At 44.2% G+C, this 25,084-nt stretch overlaps 1 protein-coding gene across 1 annotated transcript in view; it reads right to left on the reverse strand.

Moving 5' to 3' along the window:
• Positions 1–25,084, reverse strand: part of ptpn4a (protein tyrosine phosphatase non-receptor type 4a) — a 110,003-nt gene that overhangs the window by 28,619 nt on the left and 56,300 nt on the right. Inside the window, 9 exon segments of the mRNA XM_079518444.1 lie at positions 291–354; positions 2,263–2,351; positions 6,463–6,550; positions 6,890–7,010; positions 12,659–12,711; positions 13,692–13,736; positions 20,821–20,899; positions 24,156–24,198; positions 24,666–24,773. Coding sequence (XP_079374570.1) covers positions 291–354; positions 2,263–2,351; positions 6,463–6,550; positions 6,890–7,010; positions 12,659–12,711; positions 13,692–13,736; positions 20,821–20,899; positions 24,156–24,198; positions 24,666–24,773 — 690 coding nt within the window.

Below are 25,084 nucleotides of genomic sequence, written 5' to 3' on the forward strand. Positions count from 1 at the left end.
AAGTAAGCTTAGTCATGGTTTATTTCCATATTAAATGTTCACCAAGTGAGAATTTTACATCACGAGAATTGAATAATGGTCGACTGTAACATTATGTTTTAACCATGTACATCTATTCTCTCTAAAATCACTTGAAATCGAGCTAAATTCATACGATATGGAAGGACGGGGGGATTATCCAGAATAGATCCAGACAAATGTCTACTTTCCCGCCCTTAAAGATGGAGTGCCATAGTGTGTGTGTGTGTGTGTGTGTGTGTGTGTGTGTGTGTGTGTGTGTTTCCATGTACCACTTCTCTCCTCAGCTGGATGAAGAACTGCTTGCATTTGAAGGAGATCTTCACGATCTTCAGCCTAAAGAGAGAGAAACACGTGTTGGTGTCATGTTGAGTGACAGGTGGGCTAGTGCAACATGCCCTACATACGTCACACAGTGCTCTTTTAACCATTATTATAAACTTGAGCTGTTGAAAAATAGCAGATCACCTCCCAGTCCCATCCCATGTTAGAGATTATAAATCACCTCCCAGTCCCATCCCATGTTAGAGATTATAAATCACCTCCCAGTCCCATCCCATGTTAGAGTTTATAAATCACCTCCCAGTCCCATCCCATGTTAGAGATTATCTTTTTCTCTTCCTCATATTTCAGTAAATGAGGTATTTCATCTTGCAATGAATGAGTTAAATTCCTAGGACTCCAACCCTAATGCTGGTGACATAATACCGATGACATAAGGGATCTCCAAATCCCCACCTTGCATCATTCCTGATGTCCATCGTTTCAGAGAATAACACAAAAAAGCCACATGTTCAAATTTTCTAAATCAACTTGTCTATGTGACTCCATCTCCATGTGGCTACAACGTGGCTAATAAAGTGGAAGTGGCATTAAAAAGCATTTTAAAAGCGGAAGTACAAGAGCACGTGCAGATGCACGCACACACACACATCCATGAAAAGAGGTCTGCTGATGAGCTAGCTAGCAGCATAATCCGCTCTTACAGCTCCAGTGCTGTTGTGACTCATCACTCCCTTCTAAATATACTTTGGCACATGCACGCGCACACAGTGCCGCGCGTGTGTACACACACACACACACAGAGTGTGAGTCATTGCCCCATCTAACTGTGGTTCATTTGTCAGGCTGCCGCCGTGAACATAAATGGGAACAAGGAAAAAAATCCACAAAGTTCTCTCTCTCTCTCTCTCTCCCTCTCTCTCTCTCTCCCTCTCCCTCTCCCTCCCTCCCCCTCTCCCTCCACTATCTCATCTCCTTATCAGTGAGAAGGAGTAAGGGAGAAAGCTGAAGAAAAAGAGAAGACAGGGGTGTGTGCAGTCCATATCACATATTTCTACTGGATTTGTCTTTCTCTCTCTCGCCTAGTAGTGACGACAGTTGACAGGTGTTTGGGACACCACTGTTGGGTTCTAAATTTGTTCTGACTGGACACACACAAGCGCACGTGTGTGTGTGTGTGTGTGTGTGTGTGTGTGTGTGTGTGTGTGTGTGTGTGTGTGTGTGTGTGTGTGTGTGTGTGTGTGTGTGTGAGCGAGCGTGTGCGCGAGAGAGAGGGAGGGAGAGAAATGACAGTGGAGGACAGACAGAGGGGAGATGTCACATTTCTAAGAAACACGCTGCAGCACTCAGAGTTCGCCACTCTCCAGTGGAATAAAGCATGGAATCGTCCCTGTATTGAGGAAAAGAAGGTGGCTAAGGTTGAACGCAAGCCCCCAGAGCCGCTGGCCAACGTTGAAGCCGCCAAACTCTACTGGCCAAAGCTGGAACTGCAGGCAGGCGTTTTTTGCCAGTGCATGTAGCACAAGTAAACCCTGCGCAGCTGGAGTTTAACACGGAGCGCTCGTTAGCACTTCCGCATTTTGGACACCAAATGTCAGAGTGTCAAAGTTCAGAAAGACTCAACTCGGGCCGCTGACGCTGTCGGAGCCGCGGCCAGCCAGAAGCTGACCTGCTGGGTGTTACATATTTGTACAAAGCCGAAAAATGCAGCGGTAGAAATTGCCAGGAATGCCAGGAACGAGGAATATATTCTTCAACTGCTCAAAAGAAGTGACGTGACGTGCGGACGTGAGTCATAGTGGAATAGCCTGAAATCACCGGCACCCAAGCGCCATACTACTTTCGTCCAGCAGGCAGCACTCATTGAGTTAAAAGCCCTGTTTCTATACAATATGTTGCCCGCGAAAGGTTTGTTTTGTGAGGGAATCTTTTCAATGGCGTGCATTTGTGCGTTTCACTCACCATGGGAAGCAGTTGATCCGTACCCTGTTCTTGTAAATCACGACGCCTGCCGACATCACGCCAATGAGAATCTCTGTGTTACTCTGGTCCTGAGACGAGTGAGAGAGATGGATACAAACAAAGACGGGGTAGGAGACAGGAAGACAGAATTGAGAACATGTACATACAGTACATACTCAAAGTAAAAAAATACTCAAATGTACAGGTCCGGGATTCAAAATGTAATTGAGTAAAAGTACAAAAGTATTGGCATCAAAGCGTAGGCTACTTATAGTACCAAAAGTAAAAGTACTCTTATTGTTATGCAGAATGTCTCATTTCAAGTTTTCTTAAAAAATATTTTGAAAATACAGTAGCAGTAACCTCAATATTTGCCTCTGAGATGTAGTGGATAAGTAAAAGTACTCAGTACTTGAGTAAAAACATGAATTGATCAATTATCAATTAATTACCTTATTGCCTTTATTATATCTGCAGAATTGTGCTATACAATTTACAATTTACAATTTAGGCATTTAGCAGACGCTCTTAATCCAGAGCGACTTACAATAAGCAAGAACAAAAGCATGGGAATACAGCTATGAAATGTAAATATCTGTGTCTATGTGTATGTGTGTGTGGAAACAAATTAAAGCAATGCACAAAGCCAAAAGTGAACCTGAGTGGTGGTGGTTGGAGTCACTCAGTCATGCAAGTAGTACAAACCAACATGATGCAAATGCAATCAGAGAAGTGTGCATGACATTGAACACTTTATTGATGTAATGACGTAGAGGAAGCCTATTTATTGTAATTTTAGTTGGTATTAATTACCAAAGCAATTATTTTTGCCAGGAGAACTATCTGCAATTTTCCCAAAAAATAATTAGCCTATGTACAAGCTCCTTCATCAGCAGGCAGCAGCATATTTTTGTCTAAATTGTCCGTATCACCGGCAGCGCTCGCTGTCTTAGACTTTATTATTATTATGGTTCCTGAAACTAGTTTCGGATGGTTTGACTTCATGTTGGTTCACTTGGTTGCTAGCATAGCATCCCATGGCTGAGACAGAGTCATGCCGTTCAGACTATGCTGTAGCGTCCCGTGGCTGAGAGGTCGGCTAGAGGCAAAAAGTGTCTGGTTGCGTAGAGACGAGGCAAGCCAGTCGTTACTACGGTCGTGAAAGCCTTCCACAGCGATTATTGCCCAGCATGCTTTTCAAGCAGCTGGTAAAAATCGCATATCGTCTATAAACCCACACAGAGGACAAAACCATTGCCAAAGCTGACAGGACGGTGCTAGAGCCAGTCGATGACTTCAAATACTTCGGGGCCTGGACTGCTTCAACAGAGCAGGACCTGAAGGTCCGCAAAGCACTGGTCTGGAATGCCTTGCATGGAATGAGGAGTGTGTGGAAATCAGACATGGGAGAAGACCTTAAGAGGCGGCTGTTCATCATAGCTACTGTGGAGTCAGTACTGCTGTATGGGGCTGAGACATGGACCCTCACAGCACAACAGGAAAGAGCCCTGGATGGAGTCTACACAATAATGCTACGATTGGCACTAGGTGTCACATGGACTGCATACAAAATGTGGACCTCTATGGGGATACGGGTTACAGACAAGGTCACAGAGAGAAGGATAAGGCTGGCAGGGCACTGCGTCAGGCACCCAGAACTAGAGGCAAGTAAATTGACTCTATGGGAGCCAACCCAGGGTAAAGCCAGGAGGGGGAAGAAGCGCACCACCTAGACACACTACGGCGCGACAGTTTAGCTAACAAAACTGTAGAGCTCATTAACCTGATTGCGAACGCAGTGAGCATTTACTATGAGACCCAGCAGATCACGTCTGTGTGTGTGTCTGTGTGTCACGCTGTAACACCACCCGCCCACCACCAGAGGGCGCAGCTGTATCACACACAAAAACACACGCACACACGCACGCACGCACACACGCACGCACACACGCACACACACACACACACACACACACACACACACACACACACACACACACACACACACACACACACACACACACACACACACACACACACACACACACACACACACACACACACACACACACACACACACACACACACACACACACACACACACACACACACACACACACACACACACACACACACACACACACACACACACACACAAAACTTAACTTAAAAAAAAACTTAACTTAAAAAAAAACTTAACTTAAAAAAAAACTTAACTTAAAAAACAAACTTAAAAAGGAAAAACGCACACAAAAAACTTAACTTAAAAAAAAACTTAACTTAAAAAACAAACTTAAAAAGGAAAAACGCACACACAAAAAACTTAACTTAAAAAAAAACTTAACTTAAAAAAAACCTTACTTAAAAAAAAAACTTAAAAAGGAAAAACGCACACACACACAAAACTTAACTTAAAAAAAAACTTAACTTAAAAAAAAAACTTAAAAAGGAAAAACGCACACACACAAAACTTTACTTAAAAAAAAACTTAACTTAAAAAAAAAAACCTAAAAAAGAAACACGCACGCACACATACACACACTAAAAAAATAACTTGAAAAAACATTTAATTTAAAAAAACTTAACTTAAAAAAATGTATTCTAATTGTTGTTATTGCAATTTACGAGCTGCGTTCGCTTCCCGCGTTTGCGCGTCTTACTTGTGTTGGATAGGAGAGTGTGGAGAACAGCAATCCAGGAGTCCCGAGTTGGTGTTGGCTAGACCACACAGTAACTAACTAAAAAACACGTGATCGTATATGCGTGTGCAGGGAATAATTGTGGTATACCCTAAAAAAATAAAATAAAATAAAGCACAACTCTGACTTCAACTGTACTAAAGTGCGACTTACAGAAAACCGAGACGTGAATGAGTGTAAAACAGGTGGAAATGGCCCTACATACAAGCTAACAACCTGATCTGGCCTGATGTGTATGCTGTGTGTGTATCCATCATGTGGACATTTGCAAGACGACAAGCTCAATACATACTGATCTAAGGGCAAGATCCTCAGCACTGTTGACGAGAGAGCACTAAAAACAAGGACAGGTGTGTGCACTGCATGCATTATGCTCAATTTATACATGGTTCTTTTTTTGCTTTTTCTGCCTTTATTGATATAGGTTGAAAGTAGACTGACAGGAAATGGGGAGAGAGATGGGGGGGAAGACACGCGGTAAAGGCCGTCAGGCTGGCTCGGCAGCCTAGGTGCCCGGACGGTTGAGCTAACCGTCCGGCTCTCCCCGCATGGCTTCCCTCCGCCTGAGCACGAGACAACTGTGTTCCGTGTAAACACTCGACAAAGCCGGATGCACCACGGTGGAAGCCGGATGCACCAGACGTTTGCTCGGGACCCACACTGGTGAAAATAGCAGATCTACTGTACAAGCTCACAACCTAGCGTTGTAAATCGGCAATTTTTTTTTTAATGGAATTTCTTGACTTATTCATTGTTTTTAATTCATGAAAATCTTAGCTTTTTTGGGAATGTTTTTTTGAAAATGTTCTGAAATAACAATAATTAAAAACAAAATGTAGGAAACAGAAAACAGAAAAATGACCAATAAAAATGTGTCCACGGCCCACAAATGGCTCCCGGTGGCCCCACAAATGGTGTCCCAGCGATCTGCTGGACACTTACTGGGGGAAAAAAACCAAGCCCCCAAGGAGACTCTCCACTCGGCCCTAGTGGTTAGAACGTGAACTGCAGACGGACCCGGGAAATTATGACGAGGAAACCCTGAGCGTTCTTCCGGGTGCTTCAAAACGCCACTGAGCAACTTCCACTGAAATGAATAGCGGGGGGGGGGGGGGGGGGGGGGGGGGGGGTATCGCTCCGGTTCAGTCTCTATCCTTTTATTACTCTATGAAAAAAAACCCATCCTTCTGAAAGGAAGAGGGAAGGAGGAGGTGGGGGAGGGAAGGAGGCGTAAAGAGGGATGGAGGGAGGAGCCTGGATTGAGGTCACAGACACACACAAACAACACATTTAGCAGGGCACATGGCCTTGGCTGAGGACTGCGGTACACCGCTGATGTGCCAAACTTCATGGCGCAACACCCAGACAGGCATACAGGCAGACAGACAGACAGGCAGACAGTCAGACAGGCAGAGAGCAAGTGACAGACATAGACAGACACATGTACTGACGTGGACACATGCACAAACAGTTACACATACACACGCCACGGTAGCCTTACCCTTGCATAGTGCAGCTCCACCCCGTAGAGCTCCAACGAGCGTGCTGTGTTCAGATAATTAAACTCGGACTGGGCCGGCGACAGACCACTAAAAGAGAGAGAGAGAGAGAGAGAGAGAGAGAGAGAGAGAGAGAGAGAGAGAGAGAGAGAGAGAGAGAGAGAGAGAGATAGTCAGAAAGACAGACGCGGGTAGACAGCCAAAGAAATAAATGGAATGAACAAAGAGAAAGAGAGGAATACAGTTGAAAAAGAAGACACGTGAAAGAGAGAGAGAGAACACCAAAGGAAATGAGGAGGGTGGGGGGAGGGGAGATAAGAGAGGTGGAGCATTGAGGGAGAGAGAGGGAACGAGAGAGAGAGAGAGAGAGAGAGAGAGAGAGCGTGTGCATGTGCAATTGTGCATGTGCGTGTGTGTGTGTGCGTGTACCTGTGCTGCTGGTGGTGTTTGTGAACTTCTTTGTGGAAGTCCTGTGGTGGGTTGGGGATGAAGAAGAACTCAGACAGGTAGCCTGCAGCGTGGTCCACCTCGTTGTAGTCCCCCAGCTCAGCTACACAGACAGAAGGATGGACAAAGACACAGGGTTGACTATGGCAAAAAATGACGAAAACCGTATGCGAAAACTAAATAAAAACTAATTCATGATGACTAAAACTATGACTATGAATATGTTGATAATTTCATCGACAAATTAAAACCTTGACTAAGATGATGGGGAGGGATTAGTGGAGAAGAGATCCAGTAGAACTAAAGGACCTTTCTATGTGGAGTTTGCATGTTCTCCTGTTCTCTATACTGCCTCCCCCTGGCTAGCCGGGGCACCTGATGGAGGGGAATGGAACTGGTTGGAATAACGTGTTCCTTCCACGTGCTACGTCCAACCGGGGAACACTCCTCCCCCCCCCCCCCCCCGTCAGGTGCAAAGACGCGGCTTGGACTCCTCATGCAATGAAGGATGCATGAGGTCAGTCCGTTGCTCTCCCCAGGTTGGCAGAGGGAGTGTAGAGCTCAGGATTTTGATTATGATATTATGATTAGATAATTGACACTGCGTGAAAAAATGGGTTACAATATCATGGGACAAAAATGTTTTACACCTCCATCCACAAGCTCACAACACATTGTGTTGTGAGCTTGTGGATGGAGGTGTAAATCAGGCATTACGATGCCATCAAGGCCCGCCAAAATACATTTTGTCAACAAAATAGACTAGATTTAGTCGACATTTCAGATAAAATATGACTAATACATGGAATTTTATTCAAAAGATGACAAACTAAATCAATATTTGCTGTCATAAATTAACACTGCGAAGAGAGAGAGAGAGAGAGAGAGAGAGAGAGAGAGAGAGAGAGACACACACACAGAGAGAGTAAATGTATCATGCTCTTACATGATACTACATACTTGGGGCAGTGCTGTATGATGCAAGAGAAAAATGGCTGCCATGTGAATATGGTCATAAGCCATTAGACCCAGAGCCAATAGGATGGAGTGGGTGGATGTGTGTGTGTGTGTGTGTGTGTGTGTGTGTGTGTGTGTGTGTGTGTGTGTGTGTGTGTGTGTGTGTGTGTGTGTGTGTGTGTGTGTGTGTGTGTGTGTTCCATATACTGTAGCAGATGGCCAGAAAGCATCTAAACATGTCTAAAAATAGCGGTAAGCATAACATCAACAACTTTACTGTCTTTGATCAATCACAGATAGAAAAGGACAGTGTGATGCATCAGCATGTGGAGGAAAGGAGCAATGACTAGTAATGTCCTCTGAGAGAGAGGAAGAGAAAGTCAGACACAGACAGACAGACAGACAGACAGACAGACCCAAATACAGTACCTATGAATTTACAATTTACAATTTACAATTTAGGCATTTAGCAGACGCTCTTAATCCAGAGCGACTTACAATAGGCAATTTGGGGGTCCTTGAAACAAAATCAGTTGAGAACTACCGCCATAGATCCATACAGGCAGAAAGCATGAATGATTACTTAGGGTTGCCACAATTATTACATCATCGTTAATCATAAAAGCTTGTAGATCATCTATATCCGCTATTTTTAAAAGTATAACATGTATAAAAATGCCAGTCATTTCTTGGTTTCTTATTTGTCATACCTGCCCTGTGCACCTTTTTTATTACGAAGCCTAAAAGGCAAACATAAATTGTAATTTCTAATTTAATCTCAATTATTTGTGTGATAATGAATCCTGTGTGATCGTGACAGGCCTATCAATGACGTGCATTATGGTGTTATGTGAAGCCACTTATTTGCTACATTAATTTGAACCACACAGAGCCGAGTGGAACGATGGTGTGTGCGTAAACATCCTGAACGCTATTGTAGCTACTATAGTGGTCAGCCTCAAGTCACACAAGTACTCCCTGGACTAACCTGATGCCCGGTAGCCTAAGCATATTGACCAGAGAATCAATTCTAACTAACCCCCCTATTGATGTGCTCGGAGCTCCAGGGAGACATACAAGTGGCTTCAAGTCGATACCGTAGCTTTAAGTATCACCCTGGTGAAGCGATAAAGTTTCTCTTCTTTTGCTGGTGTCACCGTTTTAACACGACGTAACATGTGTGATAATGAAGCTTGGTCCACAGCTGACAGGGTGGTTTTTTTTTGTCAGATATGTATCCCATTTGCAAGACAAATCCATACAGAGTTGTAGTTAAGTCAATAACGAAGAAGAAACGAAAGATACTTTCTCTCTATCTCTCTCTCACATAAGAACCTCAACACCTTGGCTAGTTCTTCAACTCTCCACGTATGGATTTTCATGTCAACTAACTGTGTTCGACAATACAATGGAACAAGTGGGCTGATCACTCAAAGCAGCGGCACTTCAAACTCTTTGTGCACAAGGCGCATCGAGTCAGAATCACAAGGCACACAATGTAATCCTGTAGATCTTCTTATTCAGCATTTTGTGTGTGTGTGCGTGTGTGTGTGTGGGGGGGGGGGATAAATCCAATAGATTATTACATTTAAAATGGTCACTTACATGCAAAATAGGAATGCCATGTTGAAAAAACTATATAATGTTATATAATGTGTTTTTAGGGTACAGAATTTGCCACTGTATTGGGAAATGAGTGCACACAAAGCACTGCTATAGTACAATTCATAACTTTCTTTTATAGTTGCATATATTGCGATAATAATGGGTTTGGCACAAAGTCCCAAAGCCCACTTGGACTTGTCTCACAGCACATCGTTTGAGAAGAGAATATGTCATACCCTCGGTTAGCAAAGATTTGCCATAGATGCACATTGCACGTTCACGCTACAGCATTTTCATAAACGTTTTCTGTCTTTCTTTAGTGACGACTTCTGTTCCACAGTTACCAAATATATATAAAGAATGTTATGACTACCTGCTCTTATCTTTTCTTACATATCTGAGGCTGGGGTCATTGTATTACAGAGGCATCATTGGTAGTTTTCTGACAGTCAAATGTATATTTATTTCCAAAATGTATTTCTATTCCCCCCAGGAATTTTGTGTTTGTATTGTTTTCAGAATGCAAAAAACGGATGAATTTAATTTGTCTCAGCACTCAGGCTGAGCTAACCGAGTTAGGCGCATAGCAGCTGCTTCAAGCCCCGTTTTCCCCAAAGCAAACGTTTATCTTCATAATCTGCCCTGGCCTAGCGTTAAGATAACCGACAATGCGGACATAGACCCAGCTAATGCTAGTGTGTGTGTGTGTGTGTGTGTGTGTGTGTGTGTGTGTGTAGTGTGCATGCGGTCATGCCCATCATTGGTAGCCAAGTTAACTCTCTTCTCTGACCTATATAGCAGTGAAATCTCCCATGAAATGCTCCAGAGCAGAGCTGCCAGATTTTGTGAGAGAAATAAGCAACCACGTCTAGGAAAACAAGCTCAAAATAAGTGACTACTACTAGGCCACAAGAGCACTTCAAACCTATACGGTATACTGTATACATTGGCTATTTGATACAGTATTTGAAAATAGCAGATCTACAAGTTCACAATGCATCACATTGCCAGTATGGGCAATGACTAACATCACCCACCCCGTCCCCCGAACACGTGCCAATTGTGTTCGCATAGACTCCCGACAAAGCTGGAATATGCCACGGTGGATTCGAACCCACAACCTCCATGGTGGGCAGGGACAGGGCAGGGAATTTTTGGAAACATTCTATTAACACAAATCTAGTAGTACTAAGTAGTTATGGAAAGTTAGCAAAATGTGTGGCAAATCTGGAAAAAAAGGCTTACCACTAGCTTTCTTCACAATGTGTTCATAAAGGTGTCTACTAAAACCTCTCAATTTGTTCCAACCCAAATCCCTTGGGAAGACAGCTGCTGAAAGTTGGGGTACGAGTAAAGGTAAAAATCACACCCGTGTGAAGTGAGGGGCGCTAATATATTAAAGTCTAACTCATGTTGATTAGGTGATGTAATGGTGATATAAAACGAACGGTGCAAACACAAACATTAAACGCCATTAACAATAAAAAGACAATATGGCGTAATGAGGCACATTATGACGTAAATCTTCCCTTCATTGTCAATGGCGTTTACAAAACAAACATTGAACTAAAGACAAACATTAAACCTGTGTATAGGAGGGGCTGGCGCCCCTCAAAAATACAAAACAAAATTGAACCAAGCCCAAATAAGCAACTACACTTTAGAAACAAGCCCCCCTCCAAAGAACACAACCTGCAACTACCAGTATTTTCAAGCAACTATAGTTGCTTGTAAATATTGTGTATTGTATATACAGAAAGAGAAGTGCAAAGTCGCTTATAATAAGCAGACATGGCAAGACTGCCCCAGAGAGGTAAAGGACAGAGTGACAGTGAGGCGGAGTGGGGTTATGAGAGAGAGAGAGAAACAGATACACACCGCAATGAAAACACATATGAGATGAGACAAAAAGACAACAGAGAAAGACAGCAAGAGCGAAAGAAGAGACAGAGACAATGAGAGACGGAGAGAGGAGAGAAATGCACACAGACAGAAGCTGGCATGTCACAAGACATTATTCAAGCCAATATGATGACAGAGGGCCCAGTCAGCAAAGCCGTGGGCTAAATGCTAAATCACCACAGTAGATCAGATTAGACTCGAGACTAAATGCTATTACCACCACACTATACTCCCGACTTAAGACTTGGCCTTGTGCACTGCAGCGTTTCCCAACATACAGTTGGAGGCCATCGATATTGTCCTTTTCTTTTTGCTGAGGTTTGCGTGATCTGCGCAAAAGGACAGTTAACCCATTTTGGGCGGGAACCCCTTTTGGTGTTTTAAACATTATAATTTAGCTATTGAAAAATAGCAGATCTACAAGCTCATAGCGCGCCACCGAGTGGCGCGCTACAAGCTTTGTAGGTCTGCTATTTTTGAAAAATCGTGAAAATATTTATTTCAGAAAACTGGAGGATTTAGAAGGATTTTAAAAAATGTTGAGGTCAGGCCTAAATGGGTCAAATGATAAGGGACAATATCGGTGGCACCCAACTGTACGGTCGCTCTCGGGCAGCAGAAACCTCTCATCTCCATATTCTAAATGTTGGTGTTTTATTTCTTTCTCCACCCAAAAATGTAATGGCCTACTTGGTCATACTACAGTGTCAAACGAAACAGTCCGACAACCGGTCCCAGGGAACACGCTGGTCCCGTTGCCCTGCTGTAAATGGAAATCCCAAGGTTCAACCCCTGCAAAGTGCAAACCAATATAATATTATATAGCAACAATGTGTCCCCCGAGTACGAGACTAAGCACATACCTGAATCCATTATGAAAGCCTAAAAGTATAACCCAGAGCAATTTAAGTAGAATAATGCTGTTATATATCGTAACTGCTCCAAAATTCGATTAGGTGCTACTGCATCTACCGTATCTCGGCGGGTCCCCTATACCATTTTCTCCCAGTGAGGAATCCTTAGCAATAGGTTAAAACAACACTAGCCACAAGCTGGTACAACTGAAGAACATTTCTATCCGCGCTTGCTCATTTCAGCCAGCACTGAAACAAACCCCTAATGGAATTCTAATGGTTCAGCGTGCGGACCACAAATGCGCTGGAAGGGACCTCAATCATTACGTTTAAACAGCGTGTGTGCGCTGCTAAAGAGAGACCTAATGAATGGCCTTCTATTTATTATCAGCAGTGTGTGTGTGTGTGTGTGTGTCAGGGAAGCGGTACTTACACTGAACGGCATACGACGCCAGAAGCGCGGCTGTGTTGTGCGGACACGGCAATCTGGAGGAAGCGACAAGCACGCACAGAGCAGCACACACACACACATACACACTTGATTTAGCTTCATGGATCAATACAAAAGCTAGTACAGTACTTTACAATAGGAACCGTTTTACATTAACCTAATTGTTGCCTTAATAACACTACTAATAAAAACACAATAAAATGGTGAAATGACAGAAAAGTGGGTGGATGGATGATTGCTATTACTGTTTTTAGCCCAATGAGTGTTTTTCGTGCAATATGCTTGCAATGGGTTCAGATTCATGAAAAACCCCTAGCTTGACAACTCGCATGCTATTAAATCTGCTATAAGCAATAATGTCAAAATTTTAATGACCTTTTTTTTCTTTTTTCTTTTGGTATTCAGACAGCCAGCAAGGCTGGTAGAACGTTCCCCAAAAATGTAGTCTCTGTGACACATCTAGGGGCCACAATCTGCATTCAAAGATGTTCCTAGAAGCTTTGTCATTGGCCGGGAAAAAAACGGTCGCAATGACTAACCAATCAGGAAGCAGACAGGCAAATCGACCAATGACAAAGCTTCTAGGAAAATCTTTGAATGCAGATTGCGGCCCCTAGATGTGTCACAGAGACAATTTTTTGGGGAACGTTCTACCCATTGCTGACTTCAAAATAAAAAAAGGAAAAAAAGAAAGGTCATTACAATTTTGACATATTATTGCTTATAGCAGCTTTAAAGCAGAATTAAAATGTGTAAATTTTGCCTGCATATAGGTTATTAATGGTACACCAACATTCAGTAGCTGTCACAGATTCTCCTAGGGAAACTGAATTTCAATCTTTGTGAGATGTGTTACTAGACACCTTTACAAACACAGTGGTGAAGAAATAGATTGATAAATAATTTATTCCCAGATTGGACCTATTCCCTGAGTACATTTTTATATTTTAGTCATCTGAAAAGTCGACTAAATATCATAATATCTATGATTATAATGACGACTACACAAACTCACCTTCCAGTTAATATATCCTGCTTGATCTGTAGAAAATATTGGTACCTGAGGAGAGAACAGATGTCAGATGAATACAAGAGGCTAATTAACTGACCCAAAGCAGTGGGATTAAACCAGTTAGCAGACATCTTTGCTGGAGTTGTCTGTTGTTACTGTATGTATGAAAACAATGGACACCCATCAGCCCACAGGTCGTGTTAATCAAGGGCCATGCACGTGGGACAATTAATTCATTATCACAACAGTTATTGCTACGTTTTGCATGAATCTTCTTCTACTTCCCATCGGAGTCGAAGTCGGAGTCTATCTGATTCTGTTCTCTGCAATACCCTCACAAAAACATGCAGTAATCCTGGTCTCTAAACTACCTCTCCCTGGCCAGCCGGGGCGCCTGATGGAGGGGAAAGGAACTGGTCGGAATAACGTGTTCCTTCCACTCGCTACGTCTGGCCGGGGAAACTCCCCCCTGTCAGGATGAAAAGAAGCAGCTTGGACTCCTCATGCATAGAAGGAAGCATGAGGTCAGTCCGCTGCCCCCCATCCCCAGGTTGGCAGAAGAAGTGTAGCGCCCAGGATTACATTAGATAATTGACACTAGTCTGGGTGAAAAAAATGGGTTGCAAAATCGTAGGATATAAAAAACCTGTTCTCTGCTGCAGAAGTTTTTGCGTGAATGAAAAGACCAATAGACATTTGGCACTCAAAGTTTATTGGTTTTCTAAGACGAGGCTACCTCACAAATTGATAATTGAATATCATGTTGAATGTAACAGATTCCAAACCCCTTGATAATCGTAAGCGCCAGTGTCGCGGATGATTACAACTGTCACACACATAATTGCGATTAACGATTCAATTGTGTTTTAAAAAAAAAATTGTGATTATCTCAAATAATTCTGATTATCTAACTATAATTGCACAAAGCCTCTGTGTGTGTGTGTAATCCCAACAGCACATCCTTCTTTTTCATCTGCATTTATCTCCACATTGGACGCAACTAACTCGGGAACCGTTCCCCCCCCACCGAATCAAATCACTGTGTGTGTCAAATTTGACACACGTTCCACACCACCACAGGGGTGCACGTGCCACGGTTGTCCAGAACCGCCACAAAAAGACCTCTGCCCGGGCTCTGGACAGGGCCCCTGCCCATGTCCATATATGGAGCTGGCCTGTTCTGACATCACAGCACTCCATATTTGGGCATGCCTCCCGGGCTCTGGACAGGGCCCCTGCCCATGTCCATATATGGAGCTGGCCTGTTCTGACATCACAGCACTCCATATTTGGGCATGCCTCCCGGGCTCTGGACAGGCCCCTGCCCAGGCTCCATATATGGGGCTGGCCTGTTCTGACATCACAACACTCCATATTTGGGCATGCCCGACACATAACTCCATAAGTAGCCTGTTCTGACATCTGGATAGGGCCCCTGCCCAGGAGCTTGCGGTAATTCTCGCCATACCGACAGTATGGAGGACGATTACCACGGTAACAAAAATCCCATACCGCCCCAGCCCTAGCATCCATCCAGCCTACTCCAACTTGCATCGTTCCAAGTAGGCCAGTGCCCAACGGGCACCGCTGTAGAGGCACTGCTCTAGTCTCAAATAATTGCGATTAGGCAATTATGTAATAATTGTGACAGGCCTATATAAAAGCTCACAAAAATGGTAAATGGTACATTTATATACTAGCGCCTTTTATCCAAGGCGCTTTATATAGATTGTACATTACATTCACCTATTCACACACACATTCATACACCGATGGCGGCGGAAACCATGCAAGGCACCAACCAGCACATCAGGAGCAATTAGGGGTTCAGTGTCTTGCTCAAGGACACTTCGACACTAACTCTGGGGGAGCCCGGGTTCGAACTGGCAACCTTGCGGTTACCATCCAGCCACTCTACCCCTGAGCCACTGCCGCCTCAAAAATAGCCGGTCTACAAGTTGTGAGCTATACTTGACTGGTGCAGCTCAACTAAGTCTAAATCAGGCTTTGCAGCATGCCTTGCTTAGTGTCAGCATGATGTTAAATCTGCTCCAGTATGTTGATCCTAACGTGAAGTCTGTGAGTGGAAGTGTTTGCAAATCCACCAGGAGCTGGTCGTATGGCTGAGTCAGGGCCAGAGCAGTGTTTTTCAAAGACTGGGCCGGGGACTAAAGACTGGGTCACAGCCAGTGGTGTGTTCTACCGTAGAACTCATCATACCATAGGCGCCGGAGGGGGGGGGGGGGGTCGTTTGGGTCTGAATTCCCCCGACTCCCTGCATCCTCCTCCTATTCATGGTGTCGTCTCAGTGGAGGTAGGCTACTGTGGTGTCTGAGTGCATCATCCTCCTATTCATGGTGTCGTCTCAGTGGAGGTAGGCTACTGTGGTGTCTGAGAGGTGTCTGAGACAGTGGCATTGTGGTTAGAGTGTCCGCCCTGAAACTGGGAGGTTGGGGGTTCGATCCCCGGCCGGGTCATACCAAAGACTGTACAAATGGGACCCAATGCCTCCCTGCTTGGTACTCAGCATCAAAGGGTTGGATTGGGGGGTCAAATCTACTAATCAAATGATTCCCGAGCGCGGCACGGCTGCAGCTCACCGCTCCTTGGCTGCGGCTCACTGCTCCAAGAGATGGGTCAAATGCGGAGAACAAATTTCACTGCGGTAACGTGTGTGACAAATCGTATGACTTTGACTTTGAGTGCATCATCCTCCTATTCATGGTGTCGTCTCAGTGGAGGTAGGCTACTGTGGTGTCTGAGTGCATCCTCCTCCTATTCATGGTGTCGTCTCAGTGGAGGTAGGCTACTGTGGTGTCTGAGTGCAAATCAGCAGCTGAATGTCCATCTCACCAGTCCAGGGTTGCCAGACTTTTGTGAGAGAGAGAAACAATTAAGCATCCAGATCTATTAAAATAAGTTCAAATGAGCAACTAGGGCAGGTCAGTCAGACTTATTATTGAGGACTCATTGATTGATTTCTCCTTGATTTGGTATGAAACTCACAAAATTCATCAGAACACAGGAAGTTACATCTACACAGATATAGGCCTACACAATTACTTCACTACTCCACACATCAATATACTGTATATATTTATGTGTGGTTATTTCATTATGTGAACACGCTGGGTGTGGGCGGGAATAAGTATAGTATGACCTAAAAAAGATCTAGTATACACCACTGGTCACAACAGTCTCACGCACACAGCCAGTCACATTGCTAGAACAAACCTACGCCTGCTGCTGCTTTGGAAACCGCCCTAAATATTAAATGAATGGCATTTTTATAATGAATGGCATTTGTATAGTGCTTTTCCAAGTGCTCAAAGCGCTTCACAATGGTTCATTCATTCATACATTGGGAGGTGAAGCGGCAAACAGTCGACGCCTGCGTCCTCACTTCCCACATTCACACACCAATGGTGGCAAGCTAGCACGGACCAACTCATTGGAGGAAGTGTAGGGTTAAGTGGACACTTCAACATGTAGACAGGAGGAGCTAGGATTTGAACCGCTGGCCCACGGATCATTAGACAATCTGCTCTACCTCCTGAGCCACAGCCACCCAAGACAAGAGCTTCGCCTTTGATAGATTTAGACAAGTCTAGTTTTAGCAACTACATTGAATTTATCGCCTGACTTATCCGTTGAGGGAGATCTCTAATGATCTGGCAACTCAAGACTAATAATAAACTTTATCTGTATAAGACTTTTAAAAAAAGAGTTGCATAGCATTAAAGATACACAGAAATTATGTGAGAACGTACAGGTAAGAGTAAGACACACACACTAAACCCTATTTAAAATCCTAGACTTTGTCCCAGCCGCTTACTCTATCCCACCATCACGAAAACAACAATGAAAGCTACTGGAGGGATTACCCATTCTCCTTTCAACAAATCCTCTCTGATCTATCCCCCCGACCCCCCTGAGACCATTTAGGCTGATTAGCACAGTGGTTCTCAACCTGTAGGTCTGGACCCCCGGAAGGGGAGGGGGAACCCTACAAATGATTTCAGGGGGTCCCCAGATGATTTGCTTACTATGCAACAAAAAAAAGAAATAAATCACACCTGTGTGAATTGAGCGGTGCAACTACACATTTATTGTTATAGTTACTGTACTGTACTGTATTGTAGTGTACAGTGCTCTGTACAGTACTTTGATTATTTTTGGAAAAAATCTTTGAGAAATGACAGAGTTACCGTGTTGCAGCTTTCCGTGCTTGGACAGACACGTACAGGGACATACAGTACATAGGTACACACATAGCTGCGTAATGGGGCGGAGGCACCGCTCAAAAACTCAACAGTGAATTGACCACGGGTTCGTGGCCTGGTTTGGCAGACTGGCAGGTGGAATGGGTCATACTGGTTTAGCAGACTGGCAGGTGGAATGGGTCATACTGGTTTAGCAGACTGGCAGGTGGAATGGGTCATACTGGTTTAGCAGACTGGCAGGTGGAATGGGTCATACTGGTTTAGCAGACTGGCAGGTGGAATGGGTCGTACTGGTTTAGCAGACTGGCAGGTGGAATGGGTCGTACTGGTTTAGCAGACTGGCAGGTGGAATGGGTCGTACTGGTTTAGCAGACTGGCAGGTGGAATGAATGGGTCATGCTGGTTTAGCAGACTGGCAGGTGGAATGGGTCATACTGGTTTAGCAGACTGGCAGGTGGAATGAATGGGTCATGCTGGTTTAGCAGACTGGCAGGTGGAATGGGTCATACTGGTTTAGCAGACTGGCAGGTGGAATGGGTCATGCTGGTTTAGCAGACTGGCAGGTGGAATGGGTCATACTGGTTTAGCAGACTGGCAGGTGGAATGGGTCATACTGGTTTAGCAGACTGGCAGGTGGAATGGGTCGTACTGGTTTAGCAGACTGGCAGGTGGAATGGGTCGTACTGGTTTAGCAGACTGGCAGGTGGAATGGGTCGTACTGGTTTAGCAGACTGGCAGGTGGAATGAATGGGTCATGCTGGTTTAGCAGACTGGCAGGTGGAATGAATGGGTCATACTGGTTTAGCAGACTGGCAGGTGGAATGAATGGGTCATACTGGTTTAGCAGACTGGCAGGTGGAATGAATGGGTCATACTGGTTTAGCAGACTGGCAGGTGGAATGGGTCATACTGGTTTAGCAGGCAGACTGGCAGGTGGAATGGGTCGTACTGGTTTAGCAGACTGGCAGGTGGAATGAATGGGTCATACTGGTTTAGCAGACTGGCAGGTGGAATGAATGGGTCATACTGGTTTAGCAGACTGGCAGGTGGAATGGGTCGTACTGGTTTAGCAGACTGGCAGGTGGAATGGGTCGTACTGGTTTAGCAGACTGGCAGGTGGAATGGGTCGTACTGGTTTAGCAGACTGGCAGGTGGAATGAATGGGTCATGCTGGTTTAGCAGACTGGCAGGTGGAATGGGTCATACTGGTTTAGCAGACTGGCAGGTGGAATGGGTCATACTGGTTTAGCAGACTGGCAGGTGGAATGGGTCATACTGGTTTAGCAGACTGGCAGGTGGAATGGGTCATACTGGTTTAGCAGACTGGCAGGTGGAATGGGTCGTACTGGTTTAGCAGACTGGCAGGTGGAATGGGTCGTACTGGTTTAGCAGACTGGCAGGTGGAATGAATGGGTCATACTGGTTTAGCAGACTGGCAGGTGGAATGGGTCATACTGGTTTAGCAGACTGGCAGGTGGAATGAATGGGTCATGCTGGTTTAGCAGACTGGCAGGTGGAATGGGTCATACTGGTTTAGCAGACTGGCAGGTGGAATGGGTCATACTGGTTTAGCAGACTGGCAGGTGGAATGGGTCATACTGGTTTAGCAGACTGGCAGGTGGAATGGGTCATACTGGTTTAGCAGACTGGCAGGTGGAATGGGTCGTACTGGTTTAGCAGACTGGCAGGTGGAATGGGTCGTACTGGTTTAGCAGACTGGCAGGTGGAATTAATGGGTCATACTGGTTTAGCAGACTGGCAGGTGGAATGAATGGGTCATACTGGTTTAGCAGACTGGCAGGTGGAATGAATGGGTCATACTGGTTTAGCAGACTGGCAGGTGGAATGAATGGGTCATACTGGTTTAGCAGACTGGCAGGTGGAATGAATGGGTCATACTGGTTTAGCAGACTGGCAGGTGGAATGAATGGGTCATACTGGTTTAGCAGACTGGCAGGTGGAATGAATGGGTCATACTGGTTTAGCAGACTGGCAGGTGGAATGGGTCATACTGGTTTAGCAGGCAGACTGGCAGGTGGAATGGGTCGTACTGGTTTAGCAGACTGGCAGGTGGAATGAATGGGTCATACTGGTTTAGCAGACTGGCAGGTGGAATGGGTCATACTGGTTTAGCAGACTGGCAGGTGGAATGGGTCATACTGGTTTAGCAGACTGGCAGGTGGAATGGGTCATACTGGTTTAGCAGACTGGCAGGTGGAATGGGTCATACTGGTTTAGCAGACTGGCAGGTGGAATGGGTCATACTGGTTTAGCAGACTGGCAGGTGGAATGGGTCATACTTCTCTACGTCGTCCTCAGACGTAAATAAATTTGCCTTGAATTTAGAATGTGGACTCATTTGTAAGAACAGTGAATGTAAAGAAGCAATGGGAGAAATAGACTTCTAGTATTGCCACATTGCAGTATTGATACTTTTACCTAAGTAAAAAAAAAAAATCACACCCGTGTGAAGTAAGTGGTGCAACTCAGTGTGGCGGGGGGTCCCCGGAACTTCCAGTTCCCACCGTTCCAGCTATGGGATTGAAAATATGATCACGGTGTAAAGCAGTTGAAAGGAGGATTTTCAAACCTCCATAAGTCGGACTCCAGGTGAGCTGTCCTTGGTGGATCTTCTGCCATCCATTTCGGATTTAATTTGTGCCTTTGTACCGCGACGCTCCCGCCATGTAAAAGCTTCTGACGAAAGGTAAACAGTGTGTGCTTGTTCCAATGTGTAGCGAGTGTGTGTGTGAAGGGGCGGGCAAACTCAGTCTTTTAAAGTGAACGTGTATGGTGGCACCTGGAACTGGGGTTTATGCTAACAGTTAGCCGCAATAAATGAGTTAATGAAGTGGTTGCACCACTTAAAAATCAGAATACTTTTTCCACCACTGGTTCTTAGTTCTTACCGTGTGTACTCTTCCTGAAGTTTTCCGGGGTCTGTCACAAAGAATTTGACTCTGAAGCTCAGGTTATGGGGAGAGCCTCCTGTAGACAACATGTTAAGACAGTCAAGAGAAGATAACACAAAAAGAATAAGTATTATTGTCTTCCAAGTAGGCCTGTCACATTGATTACATCATTCTCTAATCCTCAATTATTTGAGATAAATGCATAATCATCAAAATCGTCAAAATCGTTTCCTTGTTGAAAAATATTGATATATTTTTAAATACGAAAACAATCTGAAATAACTGATCTGAAGTCACACAGTGTCACAAAGTGTCACACAGCAGCGAGTTGTAAGCTTGTAGATCAGCTATTTCTGCTATTCTAAAAGGCAAACCGATTTTTCACAGATGCTCCAATGTTTAATGGCAAAAAAGCCACAAATAACACTCTTAATGCCCTGCGTCATTTGGAACCATTAAATCAATGCGCCCAGCGATTTGCAGCTTCAGAGCCCATTTCAAGGTGGCACGGCACCATCTTGGATAGTGCTAGATTTAATAGCATGTAGCCAAAAGACCCTTGGCAACCAATGGAGGTATGATTACCTCTAACGCAACTAGTGACAGACCGCGATGGGTCGTCAAAAACACACATCTTTAAATAGAATTGGAATCATTGATTTAGATTTTCTTAAGATTTTTGATCCCATCCATTCAAATGGAGGGGGAACACTTTGGATGACGTCCCACCCGGAAATTACATTGAATGTTGCTCAATAGACGCTCCCAGGCTGTAGACTGGTGCGCTCCGTTATCAAACGCGTAATGTTCCGTCTTTTGATTAATCTCCATCCTGGGCGATGAGCGTAATTATTTGATAGGGCGGAGATCTCTGTCTTGGCCGCTCAGAGTGTTAAATGTGTCAGGCTAATCACAATCATTTGTATGACTTGAATGATGAATTAATAATCTACTTAAATGTTGTAACCGCGACAGCCCTACTTCCAAGGTCAGCCTGCAGAGTACTATCGTTACTGAGCTGAGTCCTCTATTAAGTTACACACTTGGCTATTGTGGCTTGGTTAGGTGCTGTGTATCAGGTTGAATGTGGCCATTGTCTGAGAATACAATATGTGGGCTTGTTGGTGTAGGAACTATCCATTGCTGTTACGTATTGCCAATCACTTAAGAGACCATCTTTGGTACTTAGAAAAGTTCGCTTTAGATTGAGAAGGAAGTCGATGTTGGCACTCGTATGCCTTTTAATGTGCTACGCGGGATTCAAAGTAAACCCGGATCACCCTCACGAGAAAGACAACATTTGTACCGATCATGCAAGAGGAAATCCCCACTTGACATGGGGAGATATTGCACTTCAGATTCAGGTGGTATTACTTGTTATTAGGGATGTTAGCAATTAATCGAAAAACGATTAATTGTCGTTGTGTAACAGTTAACAATTAATTGAAAATTCTGCGGTTTTCTGTGAATGTAATGCGGTCTGTGTACGCACGCGGCCGAGGAACGCACATGTAGGCCTGTTTAAAAAATTCGCCCCCACTTTGGTAGCCACAGAAACGTCTCTACTTTTGCATGTGATGTGACAAAAGACAGACACTTTTAATTTCATTCCTCATAAATAAATTCTCATAAATTCCTCACATGGCATTGCCTGGCCGTGTATCTCAAATGGTCAAATTAATATTTGATCAAGGAATATAATATGCCTTTTGTATTCTTTCTGTATATCAGCAAAATGTATTGTACCGGTATGTATTTTTATGTTAGACATTGAGGGAAATTAATATTATCAGATAAAAATAATAAACGCTGCTTATCAACTAACCGATTAATGGATCGATAAGGTTATCAAATACCAATGAATTAATTAATTGATCATTTTCCCTATGTGTTATCCAGTAGGTGTCCTACTGGACACCAGGAGAGTAGGGAGACCACCTCTATCCACTGCAGATGTACTTCTAGTTATACGGCATCAACATACAGACAAGTTCAACTAACATTTTATTCGTTAACATAATTCCCTGATTGCTTAAAGTTTTACAATGCATCGTACCTAGTTTGGTTCTGTACCAACTGTAACCAGAAGGTTGTGGCTTCTGTAGGCTTTCAGTGACTATGAATGGATTTAAGACCATGGATACGGGACCTCTAGTGCCAGGACAATATTCCCTCTCCACCATCTGCAACAATATCTGGACAACAACGCATGAATAGTCTTCACCTCCAGATATCATCTGACCTGTCATGGCTGGGATGCCCACATCAATTGCTAAGACACAGCCAAGAACTACCTGACAAGATACGGTATGCAAAGGTTCGTGCACAACAGGGCAGATGACCATGGATGTTATCTTGTATTGTGCAACGGACTAGGATTCAAATGTCACCATCTGATCAAACCTCAGACCTGTGAAGATTATATCAAACAAGTTTGAACAAAACTGAATGTCATCCTGTTTATTGTGATGCCCAATACGAGCACCTTGGCAAGTGTGTGCACTTCAGTCATGGAGTGTACTTGGATTTATAGTCATTAAATGTGTGATCGAGTGTCGTCACAGTTTGAGGGTTTGAGCAATAAGTTGAGGTGACACATGTTTGGCTAGGACACGGTCCTGCTTAGATCCACATTTTATAGCCGTGTTTATGTGTGTTATAATTGCAAAAAGGGCTTCATAAGTAGCCAAAACTGCAGGCAGAATATGCAAGCGAAAAGATGTAGACCAACGCAGTCCGCGAGAATTCAACATCTTTACTGTGGGAAAGAAAAAGAAAAGAAAACACTGAAATACTATTTTTTTTTCTTCGTCCATTCATTTCAATCAGTAGCTAACAAAAACACTGGGTTGAATCACAGTTCAACTGCAGCCGCAGGAGCACTACTGAATTGATGTCTTCTCTGTAATTGTTCTGAAAGTTACACATTCTATTACTCATTATTATCAAAAACAAGAGCAGAGTTGAAGTGGAGTTTAATCATCGCTGGAGGAGAATTCTGAATTTTAAATCATGCCTAAAGTGGACTGGAGACGGTCGATTTAAAACCCATCATTTAAGGTGGCTGATTTATTTTTATTAACCACTTAATCCCTATTTTATACTTCGGCTAATCAAAAATAGACAATCTAGAGTCAGGTTTGCTATTTTGACAATTTATTTTTGACCTTGAAAATGTTTGAAAAATGTTGCCTATAATGACATTTGCCAGGTGGACATTGGTTAAACGGATGCCCGAGGTGGATTGAAGTCGGCGGCTCTTGGACATTTAGATGACTGCCTAAAGTGGTCGGCAGTTTGTTTAAGGTGGCACGTGTGAAGAGTTCACCTACTTTTTAACTGCTTCCTGATGGGCTTGTTGGGATCCAGCCAGCGCTGTAAAACATTGATGAGAAGAGACTTAGGAGACACCATAACACTTCCACTGCACTACTACACGGTCTCAATAATTCACTAGCAGCTCAGTCAGCTACACACACACTCGTGCCTGCCAGACACATTAACACTGTTAGCGTGCACACACACACACACACACACACACACACACACACACACACACACACACACACACACACACACACACACACACACACACACACACACACACACACACACACACACACACACACACACACACACACACACACACACACACACACACACACACACACACACACACACACACACACACACACACACACACACAGAGAGAGAGGTGTAGTTGAATATTTACACTTAATATTTACAGCTCAAACACCTTGACTTTAGAAAAGCTTGTCAGAGATAAATTACACGCACGCATGCACGCACGCACGCACGCACAAGCACACAGTGATACTGACCGGTGTGTCTGAGGAGTCGTCAGTCAGGTGAAGGCCAAAGTAATCTCTCTCGGTCAGCTCCAGGTGTTTAAAGACAGCGTCCAGCAGCACCTGACTATGGTCTGACTTCTGCAAAGGGAGACACATCATGTTACACTGCATTAGATCAGTGAAAAAAACAACACGGCCATATGTATCCGTCTGTGGTGTGTGTCTGTGTGCGCGCGCATGTGTATGTGTTTTCTCGTTGCTTGGGATTTTGTGCACGGTGTGTGTGTGTGTGTGTGTGTGTGTGTGTGTGTGTGTGTGTGTTGTCCATGAGTGAGAGAGAACAGTCTGATGTCAAATCCTTGTTAAGTGAGAGTATTTTATGGATGAGTCCATGTATTCATTGTCTCCACCAGGCCGAAGGCATGGGGAGAGAGTATGTTTTGCACTCC

This window comes from Electrona antarctica (genome assembly GCF_951216825.1).
Source record: "Electrona antarctica genome assembly, chromosome: 13".
Classification (NCBI taxonomy): domain Eukaryota; kingdom Metazoa; phylum Chordata; class Actinopteri; order Myctophiformes; family Myctophidae; genus Electrona; species Electrona antarctica.